This window comes from Neolamprologus brichardi, chromosome 10 (genome assembly GCF_056152115.1).
Source record: "Neolamprologus brichardi isolate AB-2024 chromosome 10, ASM5615211v1, whole genome shotgun sequence".
Classification (NCBI taxonomy): domain Eukaryota; kingdom Metazoa; phylum Chordata; class Actinopteri; order Cichliformes; family Cichlidae; genus Neolamprologus; species Neolamprologus brichardi.
In genome coordinates this window covers 5,934,085-5,959,082 of record NC_142113.1, presented here as the reverse complement: position 1 = coordinate 5,959,082, position 24,998 = coordinate 5,934,085, and the positions used below count along the sequence as shown (strand labels likewise).

General features: G+C 39.2%; 1 protein-coding gene across 4 annotated transcripts in view; it reads right to left on the bottom strand.

Annotated features, from left to right (window-relative positions):
- Window positions 1-24,998, bottom strand: part of robo3 (roundabout, axon guidance receptor, homolog 3 (Drosophila)) — a 167,354-nt gene that overhangs the window by 23,707 nt on the left and 118,649 nt on the right. For all 4 annotated transcript variants that reach the window (XM_087847115.1, XM_087847112.1, XM_087847113.1 and 1 more), the window contains exons 5-9: window positions 24,588-24,726; window positions 23,529-23,656; window positions 13,456-13,580; window positions 10,354-10,525; window positions 4,335-4,540 (exon numbers count right to left, since the gene is read on the bottom strand). In XM_087847115.1, coding sequence (XP_087703241.1) covers window positions 4,335-4,540; window positions 10,354-10,525; window positions 13,456-13,580; window positions 23,529-23,656; window positions 24,588-24,726 — 770 coding nt within the window. The remainder of the gene's footprint in view (window positions 1-4,334; window positions 4,541-10,353; window positions 10,526-13,455; window positions 13,581-23,528; window positions 23,657-24,587; window positions 24,727-24,998) is intronic.

The following is a 24,998-nucleotide window of genomic DNA, read 5'->3' as shown; positions in this document are numbered from 1 at the left end:
GCTCAGGGTGACTCATCTCTCCTCTTTCTAGAGGCCCTGACCTTGAGTTGACCTGTAGGCTGGCTTGTGCGTCTGTCTGAGGGGAAAAAGGGGGCCCCCAGATGGTAGCATTTGATCTGTGGATAGGGACTCCGCACAGAGGGTGGGTGGGGTAAATAGCTGGGACACCTGACTATTAATCAAGGCTGGCAGCTTTGGGCAAGCGCGCAAAACACATTTCTAAAAAATGTATGAGGCAAGAGGAGAGCAGAAGGGAGGAGCGCCAATCCTAAAGAAGACACATGTCAATGTTTATTTTTTATGCTTTGAATAGCACATATTTGATCTTTGAGAAATTTTTAAATACAATTTGCAGAAATAATCTGGCAGTCCTACAGAGCAATGTGAACATTGGTGCCTTTTTCATTTACCCTCCACCTGCACCCCATCCCAAAAGCACCAGCATGAACATCCTGCACATCAGCAGCCAGAAGGGTGATAATGATGTCAGAGCCTATTTTTGGGTGTGTGCAGAAGGAAAATCTGATTATCAACTATAACGTGTGTATGCCGGGATTTAAAGTCAACATAGGAATTTGATTTCCTGCTTTAATCTGATTACTCCCAGAAATCTGTTTAGCTGTGTCCATGTAGTCCTTCTCACACTCCCCAGGCTTTGTTGGCCTTCACCTGTTTCCCTTCCTTATTTACCTAACATTAGTAGCCCCTATAACGTACCCCACGGCCTGCTACGATTTAGCAGCGCCACACACACACACATACACGTCCCGTCTGGCCTGGGAGTCTTGGCACCAAAGTGACGGACAACGATAGAGTGTGTCTGGCAGAGATCCCAGGATAATGGCATCTCCTCATTGCCAGGGTACAAGGAACAAACAGACCATCTGTCCTACTCCAGGGGCACAGATGAAATTGACTTATTTATACTGAGTTAAATGTCTGATTTCATTGTTTGTCCATTTTAAAGGTTATGCTTATTTTGGTATTTAACATGTTTAGACTTTAGAGCCAATTCATAGAAGAGCTTGCTTAAAATGAGCATTATGAATCTTTTAAACTACCCCAGGTTTAACAATTGTCAGTGTAGATGGCAACAAAAAAAAAATTAATCACTGATAAAGCATTGTAAACATTTGCCTTTACTTATTTTAATATATATTATTAAGAAAAAGAAAATCTGTTTCTTAGCAACTTCTTTTCATTGCTTTGACACATTGTCCACAGCCAATCCTTGTATAATAAACAATATCACCAACAGCAAAGCAGTTTAGTCCCATTATCTAAAACATCTTGATGCATGCTCATTCATCCAGGTAAGTAAATCCCCAAAGTTTGATTCTCTTCATCTGGACGTAACGTTTTCAGTGGGACAAACGTTTTCTCACTCATCCAGTTGACTTCTATGGTCATGAGAATTTGCATATTAATGATGAAGGAAATGACCTCCCAGCCCATTGTTCCTTCAGTGGGCTAGTTTCAGTCATTATGCAAATGTACTGTTTATAAGGTTGGGGAAACCTGCAGTTAGCTGAGACTGAAGAAGTCACTTGGATGAGTGACGAAACGTTTCTCCCACTGAAAACGCTACGTCCAGATGAAGAGAATCAAACTTTGGAGATTATCTAAAAGACTTTATTTGAATTGAATCTCTTATAGTCCTATGCCATGGGTCAAATGGATGTTTAACCACAGTGTGTGTCGCTTGGTTAGCCTACATGAGAAGACTTATAGTCCCCTGAGATATATAGTGGCAGGTGCTGCAGCACCCCGAGCTGATATGTCCCCTGTTCTGTTTTTCATAATCATCATCATCATCATTGTCGTCATCAGTAACAGTTCCTTTCAAAACGACTGCATTTCATTTATGGGACATTTAATGGAACTGGACTATGTTGATAAAATGTGTTGACATTTGTGGCAATGAATGAAATATCTTTATAGCTGATGGATTATCAATGTAGCATTGAAGCTATGATGTAACAAATAGCATTACTTCCTGTCACAATGGCATCTTTTAAACACATTATTAGGCAGCATGTAAATAGAACAGAATGAAAAGTTATTGGGCTTTTCTGAGACACTGACAAGGAGTATGGCTCAAAGCACGTCAAAAACTCTTGTCGGTGGTTCCAGTGTGGGTGTGGGTGGGCACCTACTGAATCCCATCTCACAACGTATGTGACCTGAATGATCTGCTACTAAAATTTTAGTGTCCAATACAAAACGTGTTTTTTTTTTTAAATCCAAACTTCAATGTCAAAATAATTATTTTGTCTTTGTATTTGTTGCCGAAATTTCAAGATATCTACTTTCATAAGCAAAAATCCTGGATTACTTAACCATTACTGGGTTAAACATTTACCCAGCCCTTTAGTTTGATTGATTGATTGACTGGTAATTTATTTCAACAGGTGAACAATATACAAGTACATTTAGAAAAGAAAATAAGAAAGAAAAAAAATACTGTACAAATTACATACAAAAAAAATTATTAATTTACATGTTGAAAGGGAGTGGGAAGAAGTAAACACTTATTTAATCCCACCCCTTTGCCATAAATTATCAGTTAATATTTAGTCAGCTTCCTTACTGATATAATTTGTAATAAAAACAGTGAACAGATTTCTGATATACTATATACTATAATATCACATCATGAGTTTTTTTTTTTTTTTTTTAAATAGAGACATTTACTTAATTTAAATATTTTCCTTTTCTTTATAGTTCGAGAAGATCATATTTTTATAACTCTTTTTGAACAGTTTTATGTTTGGACATTGCTTTAATTCCATATTCAGACTGTTCCATAGTTTCACTCCATGAACAGAAACACAAAAGCTTTTTCTTGTAGTACGTACCTTCATTGTCTTGAAGTTACAAAAACCCCTTAAATTATAACTTCCTTCTTTCAAAAAAAACATACTCTGAATATTACCTGGCATTTCTTTATTTTTTGCTTTGAATAGAATTTGTTCTGTTCGTTACCAAAGACCTATAAAACATATTATATATCAGATCTGCATCCTGTTTAGTGACAGCTAGGTTAAATATTCACATGCTGTCATGCTAACATAATCAAAATGAAACAACTTTCTTTTCAATGCACTTTATCGACTCTACAGGTAAATTCTCTACAAATTAATATTATAAGATGACAAGCCTGTGTACTAAATGATAGGATGTTAGTTCAAAGCAGGAGAGCTGCTTGGATGACTGTATTTTGGGATTTTTTCTACCATCATTACAGCTCAAACCACTTGCCTGTACAGCAACACAGACGATGGATTTTGACATGACTCTGGGTCTTGATTCCTTGTTAGTGATGGACTCCACGAAAAAATGCATGACATCACTGACAAGGCCTCTTCTTAAGTGTATGGAACAACATTTCAAAATGAATAATTTTTATGTGTAATTCTGTGATCTTGTTCCCGCAGTCTTAGGCCATAAATACCATTGGTTTTGATGTTCCAGATCAAAATGAATTGAAGTCTGATGAGAACTTCAACATGCTGTCTGACAGCTTCAAATGAGTTCCAAAGGCTGAGCACTTCCAAGATGGTGCTCTCAGCTGTCAAGACATTGCCTTTTATTCCACCATGACACAAATGCATCTTAAAATGTACTTTAGGCCTCTGAGTCTCAGCTATTTCTGCTTCTATCCTCTCCCTCACCCTTGTTTCTCAGTTTCTAGCCCTCTCTTTTATTCATCCAGTCCTCACTTGTACTGATGCATTGAGGATTTAATTACAAGTCTCAGCGATCGTTAATCATTGAGAACCCACAATCAATTAATGCGCACGCCTTCCCGAGTCTCTTCGAGGCTGCGGTGACCTCAGGTGCTGCTTCGTACCCAGGAGGGAATTCTGGGCAGAATAGATTTCATTAGCATGGAGTAAGACGGCGCTAACGACCGCTAATGGCCTCACACGCTCATTGTCATGTTGATCACACCTCAATGTTCCCCACCTCTCCTCCGCTCATAAAAACTCATCGTCTGAGTCAACCGTAAAATTGTCCTCTGTTTAAATGCTTCATACTTTCCTGGAATTAAAGCTGTTGTTTTAGCTCTTGGATTAGGTTTATCTTCTGTAAACTACATCATGTTTGATGTGCTAATACTGATACATGCAGACAGTGGATACATTTTAATGAGTGTGGTGGGATTAGAGGGACTATAAAATACACACTGCTGAATGTCATCATAGAAAAGCCGCAAGTTTAAAAAGCAAAAGGCTTCGTTAACATGTGACTGGAAAAAAAATGAAATGCACTATATTTGCATTGTTATTAAACAGCAAATGAATGTAAGAGTACGAGTCTTATTCCAGTACCTGGAGGTTGGTGATCTGAAAAGTTCCATTTTCCATCAAGCTGATTCGACCATCATTTCCCAGGATCCTTTGGCCATCTTTTTCCCATTGTATGCTGGGCATGGGGTTGCCCATGATGTGACAGTGTAACTGAGCCATGGATCCAGGAGATAATGTGTGATTGGCTGGTCCTTGGCGGATGATGGGAGGGACCCGGTCTGAAGGTGCTGTAGAAACATGAGGATGGGATTTGAACCAAAGGTGATTGCTTCACTGTACTGAAGCGTTTGCACCACTACACTTTATCTAGCATAAATGCAAATGATCAAAACCCTAGAAAGTATTCGAAAGGACGCAAACATCTAAATCATTTTATATGTAATGACCAGTGTTGGGGAGTAACGGAATACATGTACCGCCGTTACGTATTTAAAATACAAAATACTGTATTAAACTGTATTACGTTACAGTTACCGTTTAAAAAGGTGGTATTTAGAATACAGTTACTTTGTTGAAATAAATGGATTACACGGCGGTACTTTCCTGTTTCATATTGTGGCGGGTCAGGACTGTTTGGGTTTTGTTTGACAGCTACGTTCTGTTGTTCCAGGTGGCAGCGTTACGGTTGCCATGGTTACAGGGTGACGCTCTCTCTCTGCGTGTTTCCTGGGTGAGAGAGGCCTTTTTGTTGTTGTTGTTGTGCTAAGCTAATAGGCAGAATGCTACAGGTATAGCTCTAAAGAATGTAGCATCATAGGCAGTGTAGTCCGTGCTGCAGGGAGAATGGACTGCCATACACGTTATGTGTCTGTGAGCGAGGGAGGGAGAAAAAGGAAAAGTACGAGCTGTCATCGAGCAAAAACGGGAGCTGGAAGCATGTAAATATAATAATAACCACTGCAGCCAAGAAGAGCGCCTGACGAGCCCAGTTGTAAGTAAGCTATTAAGACTCGACTGTACACCGTGTTCGTGTTTTCCTCCAAAAACAATAAGTTCCTTGGAGCAGCCTTTCAACGCCTCTCTCTGTCTCTGGCAAGCAAAGTTGACCCAGACAACAAAGTAAAGCTAGTTTTCAGCTATGAGCCAAACACGAACCCACCGTATTAGCCAGAGGTCCCTTTACTACGGTTCGGAGCCGCGGACCTTCAGTAACAGTAATAAATCACAGCAATAGTACATTCACGTAGTTGTGAACAGCATGATAATATATTAAGTAATCCAAAGTATTCAGAATACGTTACTCTCATTGAGTAACGTAACGGAATACGTTACAGAATACATTTTGGGGCATGTATTCTGTAATCTGTAATGGAATACATTTTAAAAGTAACCTTCCCAACACTGGTAATGACACCTAAGATTTTGCTCCCTGGGTAAAATGCTCAATTTAACAGAAGAAAAAGTATTTTTATAGGTCTGTAGAAATAATTTCAGAGGGATTTTTTAAAAGTTAAACACTTGATTTCAAATTGCAGACACAGTTGCTTGACTGACAGGTGAAAGCTTATACAACCAGCTGGAACTTAACCTCTTGACCATGTTTGTGGTATTGGTGCCTTCAATTTCACAATTTCCCCTGGTTTTTACTACTTAATATAACCAATAATTAGTGGGTATTTCATCAGGCCAACAGTCTATCAATCCAGTTTATTCATTTATTCACCTAGCTTCACTTCTTGCACCAAAAAACACAATATTATAGCAGTTGAAACTTCAGAAAACAAACTTCACAAACTGTCCCACTGCCTACCATCAGGAAAGCAGCAGAAAGTTTATTGTCATTATTTAAAGGATCTTTGTGATCTATCATTGTCTGTCTCTGTGTTCTGCAGAAAGTAGAAATCTACAGATAATCATGTCTAAGACAATGAGACGGACATACAAGTTTGTTTCAGTGTTCAATAAAACTACTATAATTACTGGTGTTGCAAGCTCTTTATACTTTTACGTGTAGAGGATCTGTGACGGATCCTTTCAAAAAGTAAAAATTACTATTCTCAGATGTCCAAATAATTTTGATGCGTTGCCAGACTCGTCCAACAACACACCAAATCAACAAACAACAAATATTACAGAGATTTCAAACAGTATTATTATTATTTACTTGTCAAAAGGTTACTATGACTGACATTATTAGTAAATGTTGAGCTTTGGGTCTAGAGTCTTTGTTAGATTTGTGGCAATTCGACAAGAAAAAGTTTCCAGAACCACACACAGTACTGCAGTTTAGTAGTAAACTAAGGTGAATCCACACTTTTCATTGGCTTCATCATCATCACCATTGACACAAGAGATTGGTATAAATCTTCTAAGCAAGACAAACAAACACAACTATTGAAATTTCCAAAGATGCCATTACATTAAAAATAAAAATTTGATCTAATTTTGCTTTAGATAGCTTAAATTGTTTGCTTAAAATTTTTGCAAGTAATCTGATGTGACATTATATGGGTTTTTCATCAGAAAGAATCAGAAAGACTTTATTTATCCCCAAGAGGCAATTAATCCACTGTGAGAATGGTGAAGCAGTTGTTTGCACAATCACCTGACAACATGAGAGTTCCTGGTTTCAGCCTGGCTCTATTCAGAGTCTGTGTGTTCCGATCCTGGGTCATTTGACCCAGCACTTTGAGTTTTATTCTATTTTGATGTTCATCAGCTTATCTAAGTTCATTTCTATTTTGCTCGACGTTGCCCTGCCATACTTCATTGTTTATTAGATTCCCCTTGTGTCTTCACCCCTGTGTTTAAGTCTCCCTCGCCCTTCATGTGTTTCATGTCTGCGTGTCCTATGTTGTCAAGCTCGTAATGGCACGTCAGCATCTCATTATGCTTCCTGTTTTATTCTGAAGATGGCTGGTGTTCCATGTTCATTGTGTCCGGTTTCACTTCCCCTGTAGTGTCATTATATTTATTCTAATCAGCTGTTTCCCCATGTGTTTCCACTTCCCCTGATCACCTCCTGTGTGCATTTGACTGTTGAGTTCATGTCATGTTTCCATGCCTCCATGTTTCCATGTTTTCATCCTGTTCAGGGTTTTATGTTCTTGTTCTCTTGTGTTTAGCATTTAGTTTCTCACAGTTTAGCTCTAATTAGTTTTGCCTTTGTTGTTTGTGTTAATCTGCCTTTTGTTTTGTACCTTTTTCCCAGCCACAAATGAACGGATCGCCCTTTGTTAAATTATAGATCTGCTCCAAATGTCTGCATTTAGGTCCTCCTCCTCTCTCCACACAGTCTGCCAGTGCAAACTGTGACACCTTATGCCAACATGATTTCTCTGATCTGATAACCTGATAAACTTTTTCAGTTCAGTTCAGTTCAGTTCATTTTTATTTCAAACATTTCAAACATGAGCCTTCACAATCATTACCATATATTATTCCATTATTTGTTTGAAAAGGAGTAGGTAGAAGTATTTACTTATTTGTCCCTACCCCCTAACCCTTTTTGAAAACAGAAAAAGTTTGCAATAGTGAATATGCAGGACATTGTCACAGGCTAACACAGAATTATGATTCTCAATAATGGACAATGCATGTTGTCTCTTATTTGATATGAATTCTTTCAAAATAAATGTAACATCAAATATTGTCATTTAAAGGTGACCTTCGACCAGAAGAAAATGCCTCATCAACAGGGTTTGTCTTTGTTTATATTACAGTGCCAGCTGTAGGTGATATTTCCCTCTAAGTGAGGTCTACTTTGGTTTCTGAAAGCAGTTATAATGAAACCAAAGTCACAGAGAAAAACACACTAAAGTCAAGCGTGTGTAATCTCGGGGTTACAGATGTTCATACTGACCCATGAAACCACATTTTCTCTCATGTGGAATGTAAAGTATCACTATAAGAGAACATTTACTGCCAAAGGCTCTCAGGTTACTTTTCTCTGCTGCTGCTCCACTTCAACATGCAAATCAATGGCACAGGAATGTGTGGCTAGAGTGACCTCCTGTCAGTCATGGACCGCTGCATTGCACCGAGTAGTGGCTGAATGAATTTTTATATTGGATTTTAAATGTCTTTAGGGAACCATGCAACGTAAGATATTTTCAATAACTTTAAACCAGTTAAAGTATAGATATTATTTAAAGAATATTTAATTGCATAATTTATCTGTTAAATATTTCATGAGTTGGTTTGTTAAAGACAAAATACTGACAAACATGTACTTTATATCTCCATCTCATCCAGCAATGAAAGCTAAAAAGTCATTAGATTAGGTTAGATTAGATTATTAGACTCAAATCTCCCTCATCTACAAGGCCACTTTTGGGAATGTGGATGTGTGGCTATGCATGCAGGCAAATTGATTCTCACACCTTTTTGACTCTTTGCTGAACAGCTTCACTGATTCATTGTCTCAAAATGAGAGATAACAGAAGGTTTTATCGTCAAAGGCGTGGTGAAGGGAAGAAGCTTATAGGAAGAGGAGATAAAAATGAGCTCACATTTTTATAAATAGTTTGAGTTTAATTTTCCATTGATTTGAGGGGTTTGTTTTGGACTGTGGTTTGTAATGATTATCATCATAATTATATCAGGCTGAGCGATTCCTTCTTTCACTTCCAGTTGAGTATTTATGGAATTTATTATTAACGTTTAGGTTCTTGTATCTCTTTAGAATTTTTGTTTATCATATTCGGATCTTAGTATTTGGAGCCTTTAGTTGTTGTTAAATTTTAGTTTGACAAGTTGACAACGGTGCTTGCAGAATTAAATTTTCATTTCCGTTTGTGTTCCTGTGCTTCTACTATTGTTATCCAGACTACACTCATGTTATGTTTTCCCCAGCTGCGTCCACTCCCCCTGACTGGCCTCAGTGTGCGTATAAATAGTCCTGTCTCATTTTGCATAATCTCTCTCATGCTTTCTCAGTTATTCTTGGGGCGTCTGGACTTGTTTGGTTTCCTTTGTGAATTTTGTCCTTGGCATCTGACCTTAACAAATATATATATATATACATATATATATATATATATATAAATATTCAGTCAGCCTTTGGAGTTTGCATGTGTATCTGTCACCTGCAAATTATCACACTGCCTCATTACATCTGTGTTGCAGCCATAGACGGTGATCTCAGAGAAAGTCATAGTCATATATGGGTGTGCTCCACAGCTGCACGGCTGTAGGCTCAAGCTCAAATGTAAACAGAATGGCACACGTGTTGCCAACTAGAGACTGAGTTATGATCAGTTTAGATAAGCCAAGTAAATCCCTGCACATTTATAAATAGAAGTGGAACAAGTTGAACACAAACCCACAACATGATACCCCAAAATAGAACCTTGCTATTTACCACTGGCCCACAGTCACGTCGTATACCCTCATTTGTATTCTGAGCCATCGAAAGCTCTGATATCATCAGCTAACTGAAGCTAAACTGAGAATGTGAACACACCCAACACAGGAGTTAGTCTAGATGGAGCTGAACAAAATCCCTGTTTACTGCCACACTGGAAAGGATGCAGCGAAGAGAGCATATGTTGCAGCAAGGTTATTTGCATAGAACTATCATCATATGTCCCTTTCGATTACATCAGATAGGCCTCCTGCTGTTTGTTTATTTGGGAAAAAAGGATGTTTAATTTAAGATGGATGACAGCTTTTTTGTTTATCTACTGGTGCACATGTGGTGCATGGTCGTGAAGAAGGATTAATCAAATCGGAATCTGAAAACAATGTAACAAGACAACGTCAACTATGACACATTGTTAACTTCAGCACTTTTTTTCCTCAGAGTTCTTAAAGTATTCTTGGAAAGCATATAGGTTTTCTAATTATATTACTTTGTAGGACAGTGATTGTTATCATGTCAAGATGTCATTTTAACTGAACTTAGATCTTGAGTCTATGTATAAATGCCCGAAGCCAACAAAAACACAGATTTTGAACAGAAAATGGAGACTGAATCAATATGAAAGGAATGAGATAGTCTAGTTTTCTCCATATATAATTTAGCTGTCGTTTTAATGTTATCACCATTAAGTTTAATTTGTTTATACTGTGAGCTATGATCTCATATCTCTATACTCACCACTTTCTACCTCGAGCAGGGCTTTGGTCAGGATGCTTCCAGCCACGCTGATGGCCTGGCAGATGTAATAGCCAGAGTCTTCAACTTGGACATCATTGATGGTCAGCTCACCACTCAGTGACACTGTGAATCGTCCTGACTGTGATGGCTCCTGGACAGGGAACAGCAAGATCTGGAGAAGAAAACGACCACAGGAGTCGTTTTATTATTTTACGTGGGCTGAAACAGGGCCAACATTAAAATGGCAAGCTGTGAAACTATCAAGCAACCATTCAACAATTTTATGCGAAGTGTCTTAAAGACACAATTTAAATAGGATCTTTTCCAAGTTGCCTGTTTTGCATGGACACAAAACAGCTTGATGATTAGGTTAGGATGATTCATATGTCAGTGTTAACTGGCTTAACATACGAAGAGTTCTCTGAAAATACTCGAGTACAAGGACTGGACTGAAAATGAGTGAAGGACAAGCTGAGAAGTTTGAAAGGTATTCAGAGCCTTGTGCTGGAGCCTCAGGGCGAGAGGCAGGGTTTACCCTGGACAGGTTTAACACAGTCTGTTGCAGGGATAACACATAGAAACAGACAACCATTTGCACTCACATTCATACCCTCATTTACACCTTTAGGCAATTTAGAGTTTCCAGTTAACCTTTCCCCACTAAATGCATGTCTTTGGACTGTGGGAGGAAGCCAGAGTGCCCGGAGAGAACCCATGCAAACACAGGGAGAATATGCAAACTCCACTCAGAAAGACCCTGGCCTGCTGGTGAACTCAAGACTTTCTTGCTGTGAGACAACAGTGCTAACCACCATGCTGCTATTTCTGTTTTAATTTTAATTTTAATTCTGCTTTTTTTCTGCTCAGGCAGGTGAAAAAGTCAAGCTCTGCACATTAGCCGATGACTCAAAAATATGATATAGGGCATAAAAAAATCAGAATTCATCTTCTTGTGCAGTAAGGTTGGATGCACACATTTTGAGCTTCCGCCGACAAGGGGGAAAAGCTCCCATGCTCCCCATTTCTTATGAAAATGCGACAAAATGTCAAGAAAGGTCCGGAGGTCTCAGCACCAAGCCATACTTCCAAATAATGAATTTGATAAGTATCAAATATCAAATATGAAATACAATATAATAGGTAGGGGTGGGGTTTTTGTGCTCTGACTTCAGAGCATGTTGATCCTTTTTCTGAGCAAGAATCCTGACATTCCTTCACTGTCCAAATGTGTTTAACTTGTTTTTTGTGGCAGCAATAAACATGACAGTTTACTTATTTTAATTTAAGACATGTTTTATTTTAATTAAGTTTAAAACTTTTTTATTTAATGTAAAATTATATTTTGTTTTAATTTACTTTCAAATTCTTCAGTTGCTGAAGGGGCTGCATAGTTTTCATAAACTGCATAGTTCAGAATAGCTGTAATTGTACCAGATGGTTGCGTTCAGTTAAGTTGGACTAGACTGTAATACAAACCGTTCAGTTTGTCAACAATAAAACTGAAATGAGAGAAAGACTGAGTGTGAGACTTTGATATTAGATAAAATTAATATTGATAAAGTTTACCTTTATGTACAGAATCTGAATATCGCAAAATATTTTTAAAAATTGCAATAATATCATATCGTGGGATGTATGGTGATTCCCACCTCTAATAATAAGTACTTTTGTTGTCATGTTTGATTAGATTTGGGGGCCAAAAGTACTTCATTAGGTTTAGAAAAAGATTATCCGTAGAGTTCAAATGCATTCTTTTACAAAAAGGACATCTTCCTGTGATCACATGGTATCTTTCTCTTAAAAAAAGTATATATACGCATTGCAATACAAGGTAACCCGTGCTGTGATAGCATATAGAGTGAGAACAGGTTGATTCACCATGAGCCTTAGACACTTAGCCTGTGTTATTGTGCAATAATAAATGACAAACACCTCCCTTCATTTCTACTTTTCTTTGTCATATATCACTGTGTAAACCCAGTAAAATCTCAGCATTTCACTGAATGCAGGGCCAACATTTCGAACAAGCTACCCACATTCTTCTTCTCTTCCTTCTCCTCGTCTTCCATGCTTTCTCCGCTTTATCTCTCTCCTCCACACTCGTTCTCCCTCTCCCACACATTCTCCAGCCTACCCTGCCACCCCCTGTTCCCCTAATCTGTACCTGGAAGCCAAGCTACAGGCACCCACGCAGTCTCATCAGGCCTTTCAGTGCATTCCAACAGGCTGCAATGCTTATCACAGGGTGACTCTCTCCCACAAACACATACACGTCTCAACACATCTGAAAACGTACAGGTCTTTGGTAAATAATACGCTGTGTGGATGATGGGAAAGTGTGAGTGTGAGTGTGTGTGTGTGTGTGTGTGTGTGTGTGTGTGTGTGAGAGAGAGAGAGAGAGAGAGAGCGAGAGAGAGTCACTCTGGCAGTAAACTACAGTACACAGTGAAGGACGATAAAAGCAGAGACCAGGACAAGGAAGAGAAATGTTGGCTCTCTTCAAAGCACATGTAGCAAAGTGGCATGCAAACAAAGTCGGTAATTAAAATCCTATAAAGGCTCATTTAAAGCACATTTTTTGATCTCGTCAGGTGTTCTTTTAAATTTAAAAAATGTAAAAGTTGCGTGAAGTTATATTGGGATTTACTTTAAATTGGGTAAAATAAATATAAGAAAAAGTAATGTATCTATAGCTCATTACAATATGAGAGTTTACCGTTTCCCCCCTTTACCAGAGCCCTGCTTGTGATGATGCAATTCACCTTTAGGTTTTTCTTTATTTTATGCTGATGTTATTGTGCAGCACATTTTCAGATAGCTTAAAATCAACTTTTTTGAAAGAAAAAGATTTAAAAAATGCACATAATACTGTTAGCACCAAATCCCTTGGAGTTAAAAGTAAAGGTCTGTATGTACTTGGTAATTAAAGGCTTTGTGATGTTTGGGGGCCAGTACTGGTACTGAAATGTGGAAAACACCTGATGTTTTGACTTTACATAAACTGTACATAAACAAGGCTATTAAATCTTTATAATAACGTTATAAAACTCATTAGAGTATGTTTCATAACTACTGTAAACAAAATCATGGAACGTTTCCCACCTGGCTGCCTTCTTTTTGCCAGAAGACGGCTGGCGGAGGGTTTCCTTTGGTGCCACAGAGGAAGGTTACGGTACGACCTGGAGTTGTGATCTGGTCCCGCGGTCGAACCACAATCTGAGGAGGCACTGCAACACATAATTCAGAAAAAAAAATGTTGAACTCCAGTCATTATGTGCCATTATTTTATCAATATGTGACTGAAGTACAGACATTGAAAAAATGAATTCATAACATTAATTCACAAAAGTTATTCAAGACATTTAACAAAAGTTTTGCATGAACTACTTAAGAATTACAACAACTTTTACACACAGCCCCCCTTTTTCATAAACATAAATTTAAATGTAAATACACCTGAAGGCTATACCTGAAGCCTAGAACCCACTGACTTCACTTTACTGTAGCCACCTGCTTGTTGCTTGTTTGTGGGTCTTTCTGCATTCGGTTTTGTATTTAATAATGCAAAAGCATGCTCTGCTGGGCTGAGATCAGGCGACTGATTTAGCTGTTGAAGAACATCCCATTTCTTTTGAGAAACTCAATTAGCACTATACACTTCAAAATTCATTACATGCATTTCAATCAACAGTCAAATCATCAATAAACACTAACGCCTGATTCCATGACAGCTTTCAAACAGTCAAGGCACAAGAGAATAAAATATTTTAGAGACAGTGACAGTAAACAAAGACAGTAGAGAAATGACATTAAACCCACAATGTCATTTCTCTCGGGGTCTGAGAATCAAAGCAATACTAAAAGATGCAGTTTGATGTCATCGTGAAATATGGTGGCCTCATGGGAAGCTTTACCACCACTGAAAATCTACCTGACGTGACTCAGGCAGAAATCATGGTTCTAGCTGAGATAATGCATTAAAGTTTTTTGTTACATGAAAACATTTATTTTCAAATGAATTAATTTGAATCCAAAGAAACAGCTGGACACATTAGCCACATTAGCTCACGTAATATCAACTAAACCTTTGATGCATCAGCTAAACATAGCTACTGTAGCTAACATCATCTGGCAAACACGGTTAACTGGTAGGGCAGACCTGCTCTGTGTATGTCCCTTCATCATGACTCAACCTTACTCTATTTTACCTTATTTAGCTTTTATACTTTCATACTTGTTTTCATTTTTTGTTTACCTTGTGTTTTTATTTTATTGTACCTCGAGGGTCTTTAAACGCACATATAAATAAAATGTTTTCTGGACTCAGAAAAACAGGACTAATAAAACTGATTTTAAAAAACTTATTAAATATACATAATAAATCAAATCAGAGCTCTAATAAAAATGTTTCAATTCAATTCAATTTTATTTATATAGCGCCAAATCACAACAAAAGTCACCTCAAGGCGCTTCATAGATACAGAGAAAAACCCAACAATCATATGACCCCCTATGAGCAGCACTTTGGCGACAGTGGGAAGGAAAAACTCCCTTTTAACAGGAAGAAACCTCCGGCAGAACCAGGCTCAGGGAGGGTTTATTTGACCGTTATATTAAAAATAGACATGAAAAATGAAGGTGGCAATTAGAAAAAACCACTGCTTAAACTTTGTAAATTCATTCAACCAGACATGTTAGTCAGACATGCTAATCTGAACAATTGAAAAAGAGAACATTTGTCTTGTTTTTATACATTTTTATGTGAAAGCCCATATATTTATCAATTTAATGACATTTTCTCTTCATCTGCAGGGCTGATATATTGGCCAATATTAGTTATTTCCTGATATATCAATATCTGCACTTATAACAGACAATAAATGAAAACTATCCACCCACTCTCATTCTCCATTTCATTATATCTACTACATTTATCAGATACAAAAAGGAAAACAGAATGTGACTTTAATGAGAGAAAATGCAGGTTTTCAGTCGAGTACCTAGCTGTGTCAACGCGAGCGAGCCATAACAGACCTTGATTTGTTTGGCTTTTTGTGTTTGATAAATTGATGGTTATTGCCTAATCTAGACGGCTTTACTGTTTATCCCACACTACAGCAAACAGCCCATCAAAAAGGTCAGCCCAGACCCCACAGGAGCCTGAATCCAGGTTTGTGGGTTAGCATTCTGATTCTGAGCATCAGACATCTTTGAACACAGATGGAGGGCAAAGGGGATAAGGGACTGCAAATAAATGGTAAGCTGTCTCGCTTTCTCATTGCTGCACCATGCCACTGTGTGTGCACGCGTTCATCCACAAAGACACACGCATCTTTGATTTCTATTGATTCTGTAGCAAAATGACAGTCCTTCCTCCACAGAGGGGGGTGTGAATGCATAATGATGCACCGGGCCTAATTGATTTCTCATCTTCCCACCTGATCTCCTGCTTCACTTTAATTCTGACTCTCTATTAGCTTTGAGAGAAACACAAAGAAGGAGAAAGATGGGGAGGAGGAGAGCCTATGGAACGGAGAAGAAAGTAACAGTAAAAAACACTTAACAGTCACAGTGAAAGACAGAATAAATAACTAATGTCCTTCTACTGTTCCTGCATAAAAGGAAAAAATCCAGAATAAAGAAACTCCTAATCCACTACATATACCCTCCTTAGAATATTGAAGTAAACAAAATGACGTCTTTTCCTCAAATTTTCTTCCACTGACTGATGTTCTGGGGGAGGAAAAAGCTTTGTTTGGTTACATTGCTGGGACTCACAAACGTTGCTTTTTAAAGTCAGCTCCTGTGTTGAAACACAGCCCAACATATACTGAGAAAAATGCTTCCAGACATTAATTATCTCAGATGAGGAGAAAGCAGCAGAAACAAAAATAAATAGCAGCAGAGTGTGAAGAGCTGAAACATTCCCAATCTCTCCCACTGACCCGCCTGCTCCCCCTAATCACTTGCCTCAGATGTGCATGTGCAAGCTTAATTTCATGCCTTGTATACAACTTATGCACTTTTAAAACTGCTTCCACCACGGGCCCCTCCGCACAGCAGGAGGACATCCGCGTGTCAACTGCAGGATAAATTACAGCTAACGGGGGGTCTTGGCTGAGCTAGTCAGGGTTATGTCCTGGGATCAAACTTCCAGCCCTTTGCTAACCCTAAAGGTTAATGCCCAAACATACACCCCTGGTTTTTGTCAGCAAGTGACATGGGACCATCTGCCTCCACTCTCCAGTTACCTCAAGGACAGGCCTCCTGTCACAGCTGATGCAAGGCCTGAAATATTAAAGAAACACTGTGTAATGCTCACTTCTTATGTAATTCATATCCATGCTTGTGCACATACAGGTAATGAAAATACATAGAAAAATATGCTTGTGCACTTCTCAGCAGGGTATTTAACAAAAACATGTCAACACCTGAACGTTTTCTCCTCACACCTGACACAACGCCGTAACTTTGACCCAAATACACTGACAACTAGGAATATTTGAGCTATTAAAATGCTGTTTTTGGCCCACTACACAGCTGTGCCTAGAGAATAACAGTGTTTGATTTGAGGAGGCAAGCCGGCACATTGCCTGAAGCTGTAATAAATAATTAGCAATAATGGGTGCACCCGGCATGACACTGAGCCTTAGATTTAGGGCAGGGAGATACATTAGCATCCTCAAATGGGATTGAAATGGGAGTATGGATTGTAACAGAGCAGCTGAAATATAGATGAAAAACATGAGGGAACAATGCCTGCATGTCACTCTTATAATAATTTAACTTTCAGAGATGCAGGGTTTTTTTGGTAAGTTAATGTTTGCTGTGCCTTAAACTGACTCGACTTCTAAAATACCACGGTCTGTTCATTTACTCATTTTATGAAACACAGAGCCAGCACACATTAAGCACCGCGTACTGCTAACTGTTGCTGTCGGTGTCTGGGAGGTACATTGGGAAATTTCTAAATACAGAATGCAACACTTAAGATAGGAACTCAAAGGATCTTGCAGACCTCTTTTGTATGCTGCGTATACTGCCAGAACTGTAGAACAGATAACAAAGCTAATATGCCAAGAGGGAAGTAAAAATAGACATCAGGCTGTAGCTTAGCTCTCCACAGCTTTTATGAAAAGAAATGCAACACTCAAGGAGGAAAGTCTAGTCTACATGTAAATTGCTTGGTGTCATTGAATGTTTGTGGATGGTTGTAAATGTTCTCTTACAGATCAGAAATAATGTTTAATTTTGAGGTATTTGACTTGTTTTAACTTCATTCTTTAAGTTGAGTTTAATTAACGTTCACATGGGAAGCCTGGAGGCCTAGAAAATTTAGCAAATTTATATAAGTTTGCCAAATCTCCCCAAAACAATAAGATGATGCCATAAGATAAAGGGCATGTAATTGGACGAAGCGGACATTATAAAGGTTTCCTACAAGTCATCAGCATATGTGCTGATGTCCTCCAAACAGAGCTCCTCCAATAGTCAAACGTGCTCGGATTTGTAGCTTTTTATTCAATTCCGTTTTATTTGTACAGCTCCAAATACAGCAACAGTCGCCTCAAGGCGCTTTATATTGTAAGGTAGACCCTCAACAATACATACAGAGAAAAACCCAACAATCACATGAGCCCCTGTGAGCAAGCACTTTGGTGACAGTGGGAAGGAAAAACTCCCTTTTAACAGGAAGAAACCTCCGGCAGAACCAGGCTCAGGGAGGGGCGGGGCCATCTGCCGCGACCGGAGTAAAAATATTAATGAAAAATTTCCAAAAGGTTTAGTCACTTCCTTGAATTTCATGATATGGGGGAACTATATATACAGATATTACTGGACTGATAATCTATTTGGGTCTATTCCTTTAGTGGAATACAGAATTAGTCCTTCTGCCATCCCTGATAAAATATCTCTACAATCAGCAAGGATTTTCCACACAACTTGAATCTACTTGTGGAGTTGGTTGCACTGCTAAGATTTCAGATTTCAAGTACTGTGTGACAAACAATAGATTTGGGTGACTCTCCAATTCCACTGTATGGGACAGAAGCAGGTGATGGTAGTTCTTGTTCACTTCCCAGCCTGCAGCACAACAAGGAGTAAGTAAGTAAGTAAAATGTTATTTGTATAGCACCTTTCAAGTCAAAAATCCCAAAGTGCTTCACAGAAAAACTTCACAGAGTACCATCAACAAAGGGTCCAAAACAATAAAAAAAAAAAACAACTTAAAATGCTTTTGAAAAGCAGGAAATGAAGATCATCTACACTGTGGATAAAGTGGTTCTATCTATTCCTCAGTGATGGAAACTGTCGAACTTCATTCAGTCAGCACTGTTAGAAAGATTTGAAAATGGTCAGTGTCTTTCATGCAGCTTTCTAATGTTTAGAAACAACAGCCCCGCCCCCCGGCCAGGCAGAAAGTATCGAAACAGCAAGTTGGTGAAAGGGTGTGGAGATCAGTGTGGTGAATGAGCAGGTAGCAAGTGTGATTTTAATGAGGGAAAAAGCCTTTTTTCAGTCGAGGTAGTAAAAATCATCAGTGGAATATCCCGATGAACAAGATGAAGCAACGTCAGCCTGAGCTGTTCCCCACACACTGCGCTCCCGCTCACACCTGCTGTCACTCACGTAGCAAAGCTAAACAAAGTGCTTACAACGAAAACATCTCACCTCCCCTGCTCCACCCCACCCATGCTTGACATATGATTTTCAGCAACACGCTGAAGATATCCACACTTGTATCAACACAATCATACACACACCCCTCGCTCCCTAGGGGCGTAGATGTGACATGCAGCTGTCAGAGTCCCGTGGTGATGCAGCTCTGCATCTGCTAGAGTAAACACACTCCAGTGCTGTTGCCGCTGCTGCTTCACCTTTTTACGAAACATCACACGCCCACTTAAGTACACAGACTTCATTCCTGAGACTGTTTCCATTCTGAAATGATGATTGAGGAGGTGATTATTTCCAGGGCATAATTTATTATAAGTGGACTATATCTCATTTGTGCTTATATTCAGTGTGAAGTTTGTGCCTAGAATTGTATCCCATTTGTCCAATATCAATATATAAATTGGAAGGCTGGTAAAGTTTTAAATAGGCCAAGAATAAGCAGGCAGTCCTTACATAGTGAATGGGACAAAAATGGAATTAATAGGCATGTAGAGAACCTCATAATTCATAACATTTTGTGGTTCAATGTTTCTTCCACTGAACACTTTTTAAGGGTTTTTCTTCATTCTTCATCCCTTTTTCTCTATTCCCCAACATTAGGCACATTTAGAGATGGGAGTACGCATTAAACCCCATTTGCTTAGTTCATGCCAAACGCTGGCATTTTTACTTTGGTAAGTAATCATCAGTGCCATTCGTGGCAGAGTTCAAAGGTGAAACCACAGCTCACGAAAAAGAACACAATAACCCAATTCATGTACGCCAAAAACGTCTTGATGATCCCCACGACTACTGGAAAAATACTCTTTGGACTGATGAGAATTGAATTTCGTTACATCAGATGTAAAAACAGCACAGCATTTCATAAAAAGGCTGTCACACAAACAGTCCAATACGGCTGCGAAGTGTGATGGTCTGCGGCTGCTTTGCCTTATAACTCTTTTGTTGTTGTTGTTGTTGTGTGGATTAATCAGCAATAACCATTTATTTTTCAAAAGGTGAGTGTTTGTGCTCTAAATCAGAGACTCCACGTTTTACAGTGGTTTTTTTCCTAGTAACTGAAGCTCCATCTATGAGTGTAATGAAAGGTCAAAACCCTTCTACCCTTCAATTTTTTTGTTTTTTGTTTTTAGCTTTAATGCTTGGCTGTCCTAATTGGCAGAAAAAGCACCTGTGCTAGAGGGTAGAGGTTTGGGTCTCTAATGTAGCAAACAGCTTATACTTGTAGGACTGTATTAACTCTCATAAACAGACGCACAAACAGACACACAAAACCATACACCGATGGGATGAAATGGAATACTTACAGGATGGGCCGACTGTGATGGAGTGATGCAGAAATGGGTGGAAGAAAGAAAAGAGAGAAAGAAAGTTGAATAGCATGATGAGATGACGATGGATGGTGAAACTAGTTCAAACATTTGAAATTCTGGAACACCATACGTACCTAACCGTGTAACTAGCTGTGATTTAATAGAATACATATTTTCCTTTGAATGTGTTTGTGTTGCATTCCTATGATCCCCACTGCAGCTACAGTGCTGCAAAATGTTTTGCACATTTGCAACACTTATGACAGTGATTCAGATCAAACAAAGATAATGTGAGTAAATACAAAATTAGAAATTTTAAATGATGATTTCATCTATTGACGGAAAAAAAGTTATCCAAACATATTTGATTTTATCCTCCTGAGAACCGAGGAAAAAACAGTCTTCCCATTGAACTTTTTTTGGTATTTCCTTCCTTCTTTGGAGCCAAAGGAAGCCACCCAAACACATGAGATATCATTGGAAAGCCCAGGATGTCCGCTATTTAGGACATCAGGACTTAGTAGGGTATTTCAAATAATTCAAAAGGTACAGACCAAAAACAAATGTCCATTACAGAGGAGATAAACGAATAGGCTGGTTCTCAGGAGGCTATGTCACAAATTGACTTCCCCCTAAACCTAATGACTGGTTGTTCCACCCCTGGCAGAAAAAACTGCAATAACTGGCAATGAGTCTTTTTTTGTCCCACTCTTCTTTGCAGAATTGTTTTAATTCAGCCACACTGGGGGAATTTGGACTTTATTTTACCTAGCCACACCCAGGACTGATTACTGCCAGACCTGATGAATCAAGAAATCACTTTAGTAGGGGCGATCGTGGCTCAAGAGTTGGGCGTTCGCCTTGTAATCGGAAGGTTGCTGGTTCGAGCTCCAGCTTGGACAGTCTCGGTCGTTGTGTCCTTGGGCAAGACACTTCACTGGTGGTGGTCAGAGGGCCCGGTGGCGCCAGTGTCTGGCAGCCTCGTCTCTGTCAGTGCGCCCCAGGGTGGCTGTGGCTACAATGTAGCTTTCCATTGCCAGTGTGTGAATGTGTGTGTGAATGTGTGTGTGAATGGGTGGATGACTGGTTGTGTAAAGCGCTTTGGGGTCCTTAGGGACTAAAAAAGCGCTATACAAATAAAGGCCATTTAGAACTCTGACGAAGGGAAGTAGTCTAAAAAAATCTCAAAAACCAACATGTCATGCCATGATATAAAGACACTCAAGAACAGATGAGAAACCAGTTAGTAAAGGGTTGCAAAGTCATTTCTAAGTCTTTAAGACTCCAGTGAATCATGGTGAAAGCCATTATCCACAAACAGAGGAAATCTGGAACAACTTTCCCAAAAGTGACTGGCCTACCAAAAAAACCCAGAAAAACATCTAATGAACCGCAGGCTTTGCTTGCCTCAGTTAAGGTGTCACCCATGGGAGAGTCCTGTGGTGAAAACCGCTGCTGATGTCACGGCGAGGTACGCCGATGTGTTTGTTTGACAGAGAGCAAACACTGCACTCAACTTGAACCATCTTGTGCTGATGGCAGAAGCACAAGAACATGAAAACTAAGGCGAAAAAGGTACAACAACTAAACTAAGAAACTGGCGATAAAAACTATGAAACTATGAAAACTGTGATAACTATGGTGTGGTGTGGAATAACAGACAACCTGACAGTGAGTGAACAGAAACATGCAGACTAAATACACACAAGGGATGATCGGGGGGAGTGGAAACACATGAGGAAACACATGACACAAATGAACCTAATGACTAAAATACACAAAACACTGGGTCGCAGACGCAGTAGACAGCTGACTAAAACGAACACAAAGGCCAATTTCAAGTTTGCCAAAAGATATTCTGACAATCCCTTTATGATTATTCTGTGGTGTAAAAAAATTACATCTGATGTATAAATAACAGCATTTCAAAACAAGAACATCGTGCCAACAGTCAAACACAGTGGCAGCAGTGTTATGGTCTGGACCTGCTTTGCTGCTTCAGAAGCTAGCCAGCCATAAATTCTGCTCTTTACCAGAAAACCCTGAAGGAAAATGTCTGTCCATCTCTCCATGCCCCGAAGCTCCCTGATAGACACCACCAGCCTCTAAATGGCTCAGAAAGACACAAAATACACCTTCATTTTTTGGCCTTAAAAGCTTTGGCATGACCTTAAACTAGCTGTTCATACTCGATGTGGAGGAATTAAAAAGATTCTGCAAAGAATAGTGGCCCAGAACGCCTCGTCAGTGCAAGACTCATTGACAGCCAAGGGTGGCACAATCCTTGAGAGATGTTTAGGGGGTACTTAATTTTTCACACAGGGCCAGGTAGGTTTGGATAGCTGTTCTTCTTTAATAAATAAAATCACCATTTCAAAACTCCATTAGGTGCATGTTGTGTATTTCTGTATGTTATTTTTTTTAAATGTATCTGTCTGTCTGTTCGCTGCTGAATTTTTATACATATACGAGCATAAGGTGTGTGCGAGTGTTCAGGAGTACCAGAGGGCCAACTCACTGCACCGAGTGTTACAGAATAAAACTCTAAAAATTCCCTTTTATCATCACAAATGACAGCTTTCTCATTTGAGCATCTCTCTTCAAGGGACTGACTTTATTCCCATGCAATTTCAGTTCTTTTTGATCTCGGATCTCTCTCCAGAGGAATGACGAGCTGAGGCTTGAAAGGAACTTAAAATCCATTTTTCACTTCATTTCTCTGTAATCTTCAGTTAACAGTGGATTACCAATGGCATGATATGGGGGAGTTATAACCAACTCATGTCTAGCAGCCTCTTTTTCTGATGTTTTAATAGGCGGTGTCTCCACGTAAAGACAATGTTCTTAAAATCCTGGCCGTCTGACGTAAACAACCAGAATGAAAAGAACAAGAATGAAATGAGACAGCATTGCTGTAGGTGACAAGTGGGCAGATTGTGGTGCGTCATAGCAAAGCTGCCCATCTGTGCAAACAGTTTACTCGTGCGATCATGGGTGCTCAAACTGTATTTCTAGAAAGACTCTTCAATAAGTCTGTGCAATTGTTGATTGTTTCCTAATTTTCAAAAAACATCTTACATAAATATGTGAAATGTTTAAATATAGCCTTTTACACTTTGAATCACTACGAATGCAGTAAAACTAAAACATCTTATATGTAAGTGTGCCTGTGTACATCTGTACCGTGTACTTGCAGGGCAGCCGACGCCTCCGCTTTGCCGACGCTGTTCTCTGACACGCAGGTGTAGGTGCCCTCGTCTTCAGCTCGCACCTGGGTCAGACGCAGACTATTCTCACTGCGGATTTCAAATCTGGGGAAAAAAGTCAATGCAAGTGTTACATTCATGTTCTGAAGTCTTCAAAAGATGGTTTGAATGAATATGACGTTGTCTGGTTCAGTAAATATGTGAGCGTTGTCACTACTAGAACAATACATTTTGGTAGTTTTCATGGTTTTGTTTAAAAAACATGGCTGTTTAAATGTTCCAATCAGATTTTTAAACATAGTTTTGTGTTTACTGCACAGCTCTGTGGACACAGGCCTGAGTCGTGCTGTTGACAAGGGAACATTTTACCTTATTTCCCCTGACAGGTCATTAAAGTTTCATCCAATCATGCAGACAGGTGTGAGAGAGTAGGGCTCTCACAGTAACACAGTGATGGTGCAAACACCACATGATACTCCTTTCTGAGCATGTCTCGTAGCACTGAACTCTACTGATTAACAAATAAGTAGCTTACGACAGGGATGGCTGTCCATCCATTACTAACACAAGCTGCTGTGCCACAGGACTCACACATTTAGATTCTAGTAATAACTTTCTATTTGTATTGTAAGCAGCACAGCACTTAAAAAGCAATCATTACGAGCTCAGCAGGAGCTTTGATTTGTTTCCGTTTCTCGGTCGTTAAATACAAGAAAGCGAATGATAGCGTTTTCTCTTTTCTTTAATATGTTTTTTTATACATGTAATTTTTGGGGCAAATTCAAGTCAGCTGGACTTCCTCCACTCACAGAAAATCATCTGAATTACTTTCCTTCACACCTAACTATAAGAAAATCAGATGGACAAACAGTTGCTCTCTAATTGGAAGCTGTTATATTATTAGTGAAATGATAATAACAAGTGCTATTTGGAGCAACAAATGATGTATCTAAGTAACAGTGAGGCAGTGGGGATTGAGTTTCAGTGCAGTGATTTGTGAGTGTGCAGCAACGACACTGCGCTGCTGTTGTCGGACCTGCCCCGAGGCAGCTCGCCCTCCTCTCTGCGCCAGCGGACAGTCGGAGTCGGGTCTCCGTGTACCTCGCAGGAGAAGTCCACTGTATCGTCTGCCAACACCACCTGGTTCACCGGCTGTTTGGTGAACACTGGCCTCTCTGAAATTAGACAGATAAGAATGCATACCTATTAATTACAGCTTGACTCGATATTTGTTAGCACTTTATAGGACTGCCCATGTAATGGATGAGTGGACACATATGGAATAGGCTGGCCGTATAAAGAGAATAATTTGATGTCCATTTGCTGCACCATAGCAGTTTACTCAGAATGATGTGGGGGAAAAAACACTGAGGGATTGGAATTGTTAAACCTCGCACTAAAAATAATTTCAAAATGGGACACTCTCACCATGACTCTTAATACTTGT